We start from the raw sequence: 12,811 nt of genomic DNA on the forward strand, positions 1-12,811 counted from the left end.
ACTTCCTCATTTTTTATTGCAAGCTTAGGAATGAATTTTTCCGATTGGATAGCTACTATATTGAATAGCTATTAGGAGCTGTAAAACGCAATCATTCATACCTTCAGTATCCTTTTTCAACTTCAGCAGTCTCATGGTTATCTAAAACGTTCCAGATATCCAAAAACTCAAAATTTTGTTTTAAAGCAAAGTTTAGTCTTCAAGTTGAAATGGTGCTTCAATTTCTACCACCTCGTGATCCCATATAGAGTTGTGTTGGACCATGACTATCGAATAAAAATTGGTAAAAATACATCTTTTGTTGACTCGCTGCTTTTTCAACTCGAACAGATGAGCATTTAAATTAGAAAGCTCCAGAAAGCAACACGTCTACCGCGTTTTTTCCAATTCACTGTTTCTATAGACTTGTAACCTGCCAAACTGAAAACACAAAACTCCATATAATCTTTCAGCCATGTTTCAGTAAGAGCTATAATTTGCAGCTTATTAATTTAAATTTCATGAAAAACTCCAAGGAATCATGATTTAGCGTTACTGAGCGAATCTTTTGCAAAAAAAATGGACATTCAGCTTTAGGTATTACTTCTTTTTCCGACCTCTGCCTATTGTTTATATGGCCGATATACTTCTACATTTTGATTTTTGATATTATCGGCTCATATTTTCAGATCTTTTTAGTATTTTTAACCAGCTCCATTTTACTTTGAAAAGATTTGATCAACAGACTGCTGAGAATCGCAATCTGATTTACGTAATAACTTTTCTTATTTCAGTCAACTTTGTTTATACGTTGTAACTTCATTTAATTTGTTTTTCATTTTGTTCAAACATAATTGCTGAAAATTTCAACTATGGGTCTTTATCTGTTTTAGACACTTTTCTTTCAGGTTGCAGAAAACCAGGATAAGATATTTACTTATAGACGAGCTTAAATGCTAATTGAAAAAGTTAACAGAAAAAAAACTAAGGAATAAGGTACAAGTCTTTCAAGAACTATGCTTCGGTTGCAATATTTTTTTTCATTATCTTTGAGAAAAAAAAGGAAAAAAAAACAAAAAGGACAATAAACTTAGAGAGTAGTTGCTGCAAATTGCAACTCGTCAACTTCAAGTATTCTTCATCCTTTCTGCCTTTTTTGTTGATTATTACGTTTTAAAGACCATTGAACTTTAAAATGATATATTTGAATTAACAAAAAGACAATTTCAATGGATTCAAATATTTATACTTGTGTCAATCAAAAGTTTTTTTATACATCATGGATGTTGATTATTGCGTTTTAAAGAGCATTGAATTGTTATGAAACTGAGATTTATAACCAGTTTTAAGGTGTTTTTTATATTTTCTTTATTTCAACACAAAATCTACAAAAAAAGCAAAAGAAACAAATAAAAGTGGAACTCGTTCGCTACTAATTGAAGTTTTCCATGGATGCTAAAATTTGGAGAAAACAAAACAGATAATGAGATAACGCCAATTTTTGGAGAAAAAATAGTTTATTCTGTAGTGCCAACGCTTTTGATCATTCAACCGATGTAAAGGTAACAGCTACATCAAAATTATTAACACAAAATTTCAGTTCTGAAGGTTTGCTCCCATCTCCACAAACTAGAGTTCATTAGAGTTTACATGCTTCACCTTTCCGCGTTCACGTTTTATTTTTTTTTACTTTGAGAGAAAAACTACCGTACAGTTTCATGATTCTTTCTTTCTTCATTTTCCATTTCGGATGCATAGCGCTTAGAACTGGTCGCCCTTATAGCAATGGGTTGTTTTTTGATAGTATTTTCCAGTTTTTAAACCGTCCACATAGTCCACTTTTTTATAACTAACTTGCCCACGGTCATTTTCACACAAAACTGACACACTGCAATTCCAGCAAGATGTATTGCAACCATTTTTGATTGCCTCTTGTTAAATGTTTGATTCAATAGAAGGAAGACGCTCGTTCATGTATATTTTCTTCCTTTTCGATTTGTTGCTAATTTATCCTCAACCTGACAAATTTCACAAAAAACGTCGGGGTCAATCCATAAGGTAGTTTTTCTGTGCCCGGAATAATGTGGTACGCGCTCACGGAGCTCTCCGTACCTTAACTGTATCCCAAGTCTCGGAAAAAAACTAGCAAGTCACCAAGAAATTTGATGGTTTTCTTTTCGTAAAAATGACCAGAATAATTTCAGATCATATGGAGGACTTTTGATTAGGATGGAATCCTCACTGGTAAAAACGGTCCTGTACCCTCAACCGCTCATTCAAATTATAACAAATAATTTGCTAGTCGCTGACCTTTTCTGCAAGTTCACTCTTACCAGATACCAAGTTGTTTGCCATCAGCAGCAACGTCTCTCACATTCTTATCCGTAACCTGATTGATAATAGCACTCATCTGCTGTGGAACATCCATGATGTATAAAAAAAACTTTTGAATGCAACAAGTATAAATATTTGAATCCATTGAAATTGTCTTTTTGTTAATTCAAACAAATCATTTTAAAGTTCAATGGTCTTTAAAACGCAATAATCAACAAAAAAGGCAAAAAGGGCGAAGAATGCTTGAAGTTGACTAGTTGCAACTTGCAGCAACTACTATCTCAGTTCATTGTCCTTTTTGATTTTATTTTTCCCTGGTTTTTCTTAAAAATAATGAAAAAAAAAATATTGCAACTGAAGCATAGTTCTTAAAAGACATGTACCTTATTCCTTAGTTTTTTTTTCTGTTAAATCATTTTAAAATCGGCCGTTTAAAAATTTTAGGAAGAAAGTTTGCGTTTGAAGGTCAAGAAAAAGAGCGACTGTTTCTCAGCTATGTTTCATTCATTCTCACGGTTTATCAACAAGCTTGATCAACTTCAAAAACAATAGTCTAAATTAGCGGCAAAAAAGCTGATTTTCTTGCACAATGACATTCGTGCCGCAAAAAGAGCTGCTAAATGACATTCGAGCCGCTAGGAGTTTGCTAAAAGATCGGTTTGAAAGAGCTTACGCGTTAATAGCACAAAATATTTCGCGCATTAATTGTCCCAAATTAGCCGAACTTTTCGAAAAATGATCAAAGTAAGATATCTCTTATAATTTAAACTAAAGACGTCAATACCATTTGAATGATTTAAAATACTCTGTCGACATCACTAACTCAAAACTCGAAATTTGTCTGGAGAAAAAATTTACCCAGCGCAGAAAAATTCCGTCATTTTTGTCAAAGTCGGAACAATCATCCTGCAAAATGACTAAACAATCTTTCATAAGCGCCAGAAAGAAGACAAACACAACACAGAGGCGAAGATCATCTTCTCACCACTTGCGATATAACAAAAGTACAGCATTGCAAGCTAGCAGACTGGAAGGGAAAAAGGAGAGCCATTTAGTCAAGACAACTAGGAAAAAACGTAAACTATTTTCTGGAATGATGTTCTACATGTAAAAAAGACGTCCAGAATTATAACGTCATTTAAAGGAAGTTCAAAACAATTCTCGAGCGGCAACTGAGCAGATAAAACTTGGATTAAATTCCAGGTCCGAAAACAAAATTAAGGCTATGAAAAACTTCAAACTATAACTTCTATTCTAAAGTTTTTAGCAGTTTCCCTGGAAACAACCCAAAATTAGCACTAGACAAATAAAATAGATGCCTGAATCATTCAGGCCAAATACAATTTTCGCGAGGCAAAGAAAAAGCAAAAAGTAAAATATAATATTTCAAGGCTAGTTAAAATTTAAATTGCAGGATTAAATCAGAACACTGAAGCAACAAAAAAGCAAAATTTCGTACTCGTAAAAAAACTCGCAAGTTAGCTAGCAAAAGTAACCAAAAAATAACCAAAAAGTAACCAAATTCTTTTCGTAAAAATGACCAGAATAATTTCAGATCATATGGAGGACTTTTGATTAGGATGGAATCCTCACTGGTAAAAACGGTCCTGTACCCTCAACCGCTCATTCAAATTATAACAAATAATTTGCTAGTCGCTGACCTTTTCTGCAAGTTCACTCTTACCAGATACCAAGTTGTTTGCCATCAGCAGCAACGTCTCTCACATTCTTATCCGTAACCTGATTGATAATAGCACTCATCTGCTGTGGAACATCCATGATGTATAAAAAAAACTTTTGAATGCAACAAGTATAAATATTTGAATCCATTGAAATTGTCTTTTTGTTAATTCAAACAAATCATTTTAAAGTTCAATGGTCTTTAAAACGCAATAATCAACAAAAAAGGCAAAAAGGGCGAAGAATGCTTGAAGTTGACTAGTTGCAACTTGCAGCAACTACTATCTCAGTTCATTGTCCTTTTTGATTTTATTTTTCCCTGGTTTTTCTTAAAAATAATGAAAAAAAAAATATTGCAACTGAAGCATAGTTCTTAAAAGACATGTACCTTATTCCTTAGTTTTTTTTTCTGTTAAATCATTTTAAAATCGGCCGTTTAAAAATTTTAGGAAGAAAGTTTGCGTTTGAAGGTCAAGAAAAAGAGCGACTGTTTCTCAGCTATGTTTCATTCCTTCTCACGGTTTATCAACAAGCTTGATCAACTTCAAAAACAATAGTCTAAATTAGCGGCAAAAAAGCTGATTTTCTTGCACAATGACATTCGTGCCGCAAAAAGAGCTGCTAAATGACATTCGAGCCGCTAGGAGTTTGCTAAAAGATCGGTTTGAAAGAGCTTACGCGTTAATAGCACAAAATATTTCGCGCATTAATTGTCCCAAATTAGCCGAACTTTTCGAAAAATGATCAAAGTAAGATATCTCTTATAATTTAAACAAAAGACGTCAATACCATTTGAATGATTTAAAATACTCTGTCGACATCACTAACTCAAAACTCGAAATTTGTCTGGAGAAAAAATTTACCCAGCGCAGAAAAATTCCGTCATTTTTGTCAAAGTCGGAACAATCATCCTGCAAAATGACTAAACAATCTTTCATAAGCGCCAGAAAGAAGACAAACACAACACAGAGGCGAAGATCATCTTCTCACCACTTGCGATATAACAAAAGTACAGCATTGCAAGCTAGCAGACTGGAAGGGAAAAAGGAGAGCCATTTAGTCAAGACAACTAGGAAAAAACGTAAACTATTTTCTGGAATGATGTTCTACATGTAAAAAAGACGTCCAGAATTATAACGTCATTTAAAGGAAGTTCAAAACAATTCTCGAGCGGCAACTGAGCAGATAAAACTTGGATTAAATTCCAGGTCCGAAAACAAAATTAAGGCTATGAAAAACTTCAAACTATAACTTCTATTCTAAAGTTTTTAGCAGTTTCCCTGGAAACAACCCAAAATTAGCACTAGACAAATAAAATAGATGCCTGAATCATTCAGGCCAAATACAATTTTCGCGAGGCAAAGAAAAAGCAAAAAGTAAAATATCATATTTCAAGGCTAGTTAAAATTTAAATTGCAGGATTAAATCAGAACACTGAAGCAACAAAAAAGCAAAATTTCGTACTCGTAAAAAAACTCGCAAGTTAGCTAGCAAAAGTAACCAAAAAATAGGCCGACAATATTTTCGAACGACATAATTCGTTTAAAAAACAGGTCCCGGTCAAACTTGATCTCAAGATACTTGCCGTCCCAGGCGTATTCGTTACCTTCAGACTAAGTGTGCCGTAGACTATTAAAAAAAATTGAATTGACAATAAACCAAGATTCTGGTAATTAAGCTGTTAACCCGAAAAAAAGCGTTTATTCTAATTTAATAACGCTTGCTTAAAGGACTTATAGCAGAACAGCAAAGTTTTGCTCTATATTTTGTGCAGATAAAAAAAAATTTTCCATTTTTTTAAATCATTTTTTACACAATATTTGAAATTTTATGAAACTGCTATTTTCTATCGTTATTTTTTGTAAAAGTTGCGGTTTTTCAGCTAGTGCGCATGGGATTCAGGTCCCTTCTACAATTTTGTCCAACTGTTCCTACACATGTTGCAGTCAGAGAAAAGAACCCCTCAGTATATGTTTTGTTCGGCGACATTCTCATCCAAAAACTTCTACATTGTTTGAAAAATTTTTCTTTTCATTCCAACATTTTCCAAGAAATCTACTATGTGATTTAGTCGATATACCCACCACCGACAGATCCTGAAAACGAATTTGCTACCTGAAACCGGTGAAATTAATTTCAATGCCCAACTTGGATACTCAATTCTGATTAGCTGGAAAAATAATTGGCTGGTAAAAAACGACAAGCAAGCAGTTCTAAAAAACAAACAAATCAGAAAACGCAACAATATAAATCGAAGGAGTAAATCTTTTTCTACGCGTCGGATTTGAACCTGCAACCTCTATATTGGGAGCCTCAAGACTTTCCCTCTCAGCCACAGGCGCTCAACGATCAGAAAATAAAGCAGAGAACAGATGCTATGAAATTTCTAATGCTACATGACATGATTATAGCAGAAGCGCCAACTAATGAACACTTTTATTTGTGATTTAAGTTTTAAAAAATAGTCGTACTAATACACATCGCTCGTTGCGTAATGGAGGCCATCTATGCGTTCGCTAGGTAAAATTTTTATTCCGCTGGCAAATCTTAAATAAATTCGTCTTTCGAAACTAAAAATCGTTCGTTTTTTTGCGCCAATTCCACGTTCGCATTTGGAGAGTGCTAATTACGTCAATTTCAGCAGACGAACTTCAATTGAACTCAAAAAATGTATTATATCTAAGTGCATCAATATTTTTAGAATTTTTCCTGGAAAAAAAAAACAAAAAATCAGCAAGACCTATATAAGAGTCTTCACTACGTTCATTACTATTTAAAAGTTCTTTCTAAACTTAAATGGTCCAAGCTTCACAAAAGAGGGTTTCAGATGTCCTATTTTGAAAACAGAATCAAACGATCAAAATGGTCAACAGCATAGAGCTGCACTTCTATTTTTAATTATTTCAATTGCAAAATCAATGACATCATGAATGAGACCCTTGTTTAATTTTGCTGTTACTGTTCATTTCGCCCGTGTGTATATCATTTCTTGCCATCAGTGGCTAAATTTAGCTACATTATTGGATAGCAATAACATTAGGATGGCGGCCTTATCTGCAACTGCTGACAATGTCAGATTTGGAACAGTATATAATTCTTAAGTTAAACACTTTTGAAAACTTACGTAAAATCATGAAAACGTCTAACCAGAAAAATGAAATAATAGGTTTGAGAAGTAAAGATTGTCTCGGAAACTAAATGATTTCAGCAGACACATTCAGAGAAGAAATTTGCAACAACTGAGACTACCATGGCAGCGCACCGCTATAGGTTTATGAAATATTGTGTTATAATGTGTAATGTTTTAAAACCTGAATGATATTATCAGCAGCTCTTGAGAAAGCGGGCGATTTGACAGTTGGTCTGGCTGCCAGAATATCATCGTCGGCACTTGCTTTCGCAGCCTTGCTCTTCTTTTTTCCTCCTTTTTTGTTCTTTTTAGATGTCATCTTTTCCCTTTCCTTGATGACTTCGTTTCTATAACACAAAATTTTTGAGCTTTAACTACAAGTCAACTACGTGAATGCTAATATTAACATAGATATTAAATTGAGACTAGCGTTTAACGCACCTCCGGTGCTTCGAAATTTTTCGAAAACTCATGAAAAACCGCATATATTGGAAACAACATCTGCAAACTTTTAGGGTACTCTGACTGCACCCAATTACATTGTTGGTAATTTCAAACTTTTTAATTCCCATTTTAAAAGCGACATCTCGAAAACTTAATGGGCCCCTGGAGAAATTTGGAGGCCAGACTTGCAACCACTGAGAGTCCCTGAGAGCACCCTACTATAGGGTTAGGAATTCAAAATTTTGTGAATTTTTTTAAACCTAAGTTTCCCGAAAAAAAAATTGAAAAAAAAACGTCTTCTCTCGGAAACTCGAAAATAGTTGAGCACTCATATTAAGAGGCAAGATTTGAGACGCCTGCGTGTACGCTGACAGTAAGGTTGTATCTTCATCAAGTTAGTAGTTTCAAATTTTTTGAATTTCTTTGGAGATAAGTTCTTTGAGAAATTTTGAAAAAATCAAAAAACGTCACATCTCGGAAACTCAAAGCATTTGGGAAGTCGGGTTAAGCAGTCGCATGTGGCAAGATTTGTAACTCTTTAGAGTACCCTCACAACACCGAACTATAGCGGTCTGAAAATTTTTAAAAAATCACCAAAAAACGTCATATCTCGAAAACTACAAGAATTTGAACAGTCATATTTGAAGGCAAGATTGTTAACTCCTTAGAGTATTCTGACAGCACCCAAATACAAGGTTGGGAATTTCAAGTTTTGTAAATTATTTTGTTATTTGAAATTTCTGAAAATTTTTGAAAAAATCTCAAAAATCGTCCTATCTCATTAACTAAAATGATTCGGGCATTCAAAATTGGAGGCCAAATTCGCAACCCCTAATTCGATATTGGGCTGCTTAAATTAAACTCGGTAAAATAACCACTAAAATCAAATTGGAGAATCGAAAAAAAAATTCTTAACCATTGCAATATACGAAATAGATTAAACATGCAAAAATAATACGTTGAAAAAGCTTAAACATGGCGAGATAGTGAAGCCCGCATTTAAATATATAATAGACACCACTAAAATCAAATTGGAAAATCGAAAAAAAATTCTCAACCATTGCAATATACAATATAGCTTAATCATGCAAAAATAATACGTTGAAAAAGCTTAAACATGGCGAGATAGTGAAGCCCGCATTTAAATATATAATAGATAGATAATAGATTCGTATACGCAAGCGAAATATAAAGCGAATACTTCTGAAACCTACACGGATTTAATCCCAAATGTTTTCAGGGCCAGTGCCATAGTTTGACTCCCCTACCGACTTATTTTCCTCGAACAGCAACACATATATTGATTACATGCAACACTCAATAAGCAACTTTTGGATGTTGAAAAATATGGCGTTGGGGCAATACATCACGAAGGTTCGTTCTTTTATGAAAAAAAGTTAAAAGTATACAAGATAAGTTAAATCGCAATAAGCTGTAAGAATTTCAGTACCATGACTAGCTAACCTGTAGAATTCGTCACATGGATGATCCCAGCTGCTTTCGCCAGATGTGAAGTTAAAATAGTATAAGTCTCCATTGAGATCCTGGCAAGGTTTCCACTCGGGAGGAAGCGTTGCTTTCAATCCTTCCTTTGCTATCCACAACAACTCCGGCTCTGCGTCCGGGTCAATCTCCAAGATGTCCAGCGCATACTCGAGAATTTCTAAAAACAGATCGAAGTTCAAAAATATCATATTAGCCAGTCTAACAGGATCAGAAACTTTCACAATCTTCAATTCGTAATTTTCAAATGAACAAATTAATTTCTTCATGTACCTTCTTCAGTAGGATCATAATTTTCATCGATCACCTCTTCGAGTATGGTTTGACCATTTTCACATTTTGTCCCATCCATTTGAGATGCCCACCTGACTAAAATCCTTTCATTTTGCCTCTAAAGGAAAATCTACAAGATTATTCAACCATAAGATATTATTTTTGTCACCCTCAGAGATGAATTTGTTTGTCTAATCACTGACACATGTCACAATTTTGCGAATGATTGCCACGCTTTTGAAGAATAAAGAACAATTTACTTGGTATTAAAAAAATTAGCCGCAGCATCAAATAGTGAAAGGTATAAGTTAAAAAGAAATTAGTTCAAACTTCAGATTGGTTACGAATATAATAAAAATAGCTAAATACAGATACATTGCAAAATAATTTTTCACACAGCGGCGAAGCGGAGCGATGATTAAAAACAAAGCAATTTAAAAAAAACATAAGTCGAACAAAATAAAAATTGTTGAAAACTATGTGAACCTAAATTTTCGTGTCTCGATGAAGGACACCAGGGTCCCAGCTAAAGCTGGAGGTACGTGGTTGATATTTTTTGAATTTGTTATACAAGCACAAAGAACAATTTACTTGGTATAAAAAAAACTAGCCGCAGCATCAAAACAGTAAAAGGTATGTTAAAAAGAAATTAGTTCAAACTGCAGATTGGTTACGAATATAATAATAATAAATCCTCAACAAAGTGGCCTTAGAGAGACCCTCTATTTTTAAGTACACCGAGTCTGCGTATGGGCAACCATCCAAATTATTCTACGGCAACTTCACCATCAGTTCCGATGAAGGTGCACAACAAGGAGACCCGGAAGGACCACCAGTTTTCTCTGATACGATCAATGATATGGTGGGAAATGTGGATACCGAACTCAACATCTGGTTCCTGGATGACGGAAACATCGCAGGCAATTGACAGCGTGTCCTGTGGAATTTTAGCAGGATCATCGAGGAATCGAAGAAGCTTGGTTTAGAGATACACTCGAAAAAATGCGAAATAACCTTTCTTGGACAGCCATCCATAACTCGTCAACAAGAAATCCTTGACCGTTTCCGGACTATCAGTCCCTTTACCGAAGTTACGAACATCGAAGACCTCGTTATCCTTGGAGCCCCGATTGGACAATTAGCTATAGAGGACTGTATACGACAGAAAACAGAGTCCCTGGAGAGAATGCGTTCTAGACTCGGAGAATTGGAAGCCCACCATGCCCTTTTTATGATAAAGAACTCGTTTGCGCTACCCAAACTCCTATATTTCCTTCGTACAGCCCCTTGTTTTCTATACGAGCAGCTCCTTCAAAATTACGACAACACCCTCCAGAAATCAGTGGAAGAAATCTTCAACATCACTCTAGATCATATGTCTGCCTCTCAGTTACATTGGCCATCCACTCTGGGAGGCTTGGGTATTAGTTCGGCATTTATCACTGCACCATCTGCGTATTTAGCTTCAGCGGAGAGTTGCCGGACTATTATTGCCTCTATCCTACCAGACGGATTGGTGAATGTTCCAGTCACGATCGGACAGGCTTTTGAGAAGTGGCAACAACAGAGTAACTGTGTCGATGGGCCCGTCCATCCACACGTTCAAATCAATTGGACAGGTCCCGCCTTTAAACACATGCTAGCTACCACTCTCACTTTGGTAGACAACAACAACCGAAAGAGACTAATGGCCTTTCAAGGCAAGGAAGCAGCAGCATGGATTAACGCGCTTCCATCGCAAGCTCTAGGGCTGAAGTTAACAGACAGTCAATTGAGAATTGCCGTCGCCACTCGTTTAGGCAGTCCAGTCTGTGCCACACACCGTTGTGTTTGTGGCTCGACTGTAGACAATTCAGGCCTTCATGGTCTCTCATGCCGGAAAAGTGCTGGCCGGCACGCCAGACACACAATGGTCAACAACATTATCAAACGAACATTGGCCCTAGCGGGTTACCCTTCCGTCCTGGAACCCCTTGGAATGTGTCGGTCTGACGGCAAGAGACCAGACGGTGCTACTTTAGTTCCGTTGGAGAGAGGACAAACGCTTGTCTGGGATGCAACTATTGTTGATGCCCTTGCACCCTCTAGGGGAGATCCCTCTGGGACAGCTGAGTCTGCAGAAACCTTAAAGAACGCGAAGTATGAAGAACTCACAAGGCGAGGACATATTTTCCAAGCTGTTGCTTTCACAACACAAGGACAGTGCAGTAAGAACACGTCCTCCTTTATCAAAAAGATCGGAAGGCTCATTAAATCCCTTACAAACGACGACCGAGCCTCAGGGTTCCTTAGACAGCGGCTTTCAATGGCTATACAATCAGCCAATGCCGCCCTCGTTTTGGGCACGATTAGAGTCTATGACAAACTTGATGAGATATTCTATTTATAATTTTTAGACGATAGCGTTAACGCTTTATTTTTGTTTTTATATTTGATTAATTCAAGTTTTTCTGATCCAAATAATAATAGCTAAAAACAGATACATTGCAAAATAATTTTTCTCACAGCGGCGAAGCGGAGCGATGATTAAAAACACAAAGCAATTTAATAAGAACATAGGTCGAACAAAATAAAAATTGTTGAAAACTATGTGAACCTAAATTTTCGTGTCTCGATGAAGGACACCAGGGTCCCAGCTAAAGCTGGAGGTACGTGGTAGATATTTTTTGAATTTGTTATACTGCTGCGGGACGAAATGCATAATTTCAAAAAATTGGATTTTACCCAAAACGTTAGTTGTTTCTCTACTAAAACAAGTGAGAGGAAATTTGGAATTTTCCCAAAATCATAACATTTCTCATACAAAAATTAAGGAGTAACCAAGTCTGCAGGAAAATTCTCGCAAACTATTCTTTCGATAGAACTTTTTATCTCAGACTTAATAGGGTACTTAAAAACAAAATTCAACTGTGGCGAAGCGGAGCTTCGCATCACTTGCGATAGAACAAACAAAAAAAACGGTGGTTATTCACAAGTACCAAAATGATAAATCAGTCCCATTTGTACCAAAATAAAAAATCAATCGCGTTAGTACCAAAAAATCCAATTGGCCAATGACTACTAAGCCGACTATTTTAAGCTCTCGGTTTAAGGTCGCCGGTGGGCGCGCTACGCGAGCGTCGCCGCTTTGCGGCGATAACTGGCTATAATTTTCGTATAGTCCTTCCCTCTGTTGGCAAGCTCGCTACACGTTGGCGCGACTGCGGCGGTCATTATTCTGCAGCTTAGTTTTCTGTTTGAAGAGTGGAAAATTAATGTAATAAATCGTTGGCTCATGTGACATTCGACCAGAATGGATCAAAATTCAGATTCAGCAGATTCGGAAATTTAGCAGCGAACCTTCCGAATTGACGGTTTTAAGCGATTAACGACGTTATTGGGACGATTAGTCAAACAGTGAAGTTCAAGATATTCTGGTGTTTTGAAATTTTAAAAATTCGAAGTATGACGTCATATTTCTGAGAAACG

General features: G+C 36.0%; 2 protein-coding genes across 2 annotated transcripts in view; both read right to left on the reverse strand.

The window, feature by feature from the left end:
• The window catches only part of LOC134851911 (uncharacterized), a 46,664-nt gene extending 34,769 nt beyond the window's left edge, over positions 1–11,895 (reverse strand). The window contains exon 1 of the mRNA XM_063868186.1: positions 11,886–11,895. The gene's annotated coding sequence lies outside the window, so the exon portion shown is untranslated. The remainder of the gene's footprint in view (positions 1–11,885) is intronic.
• LOC134850944 (centrosomal protein of 164 kDa-like) overlaps positions 1–12,811 on the reverse strand; it is a 556,693-nt gene that overhangs the window by 13,364 nt on the left and 530,518 nt on the right. Inside the window, exons 2-4 of the mRNA XM_063866773.1 lie at positions 9,344–9,462; positions 9,032–9,230; positions 7,305–7,470 (exon numbers count right to left, since the gene is read on the reverse strand). Of these exons, the coding sequence (XP_063722843.1) occupies positions 7,305–7,470; positions 9,032–9,230; positions 9,344–9,422 (444 nt within the window). The 5' untranslated portion in view covers positions 9,423–9,462. The remainder of the gene's footprint in view (positions 1–7,304; positions 7,471–9,031; positions 9,231–9,343; positions 9,463–12,811) is intronic.

Source organism: Symsagittifera roscoffensis, chromosome 7 (assembly GCF_963678635.1).
Source record: "Symsagittifera roscoffensis chromosome 7, txSymRosc1.1, whole genome shotgun sequence".
In the NCBI taxonomy this organism is placed as follows: Eukaryota; Metazoa; Xenacoelomorpha; order Acoela; family Convolutidae; genus Symsagittifera; species Symsagittifera roscoffensis.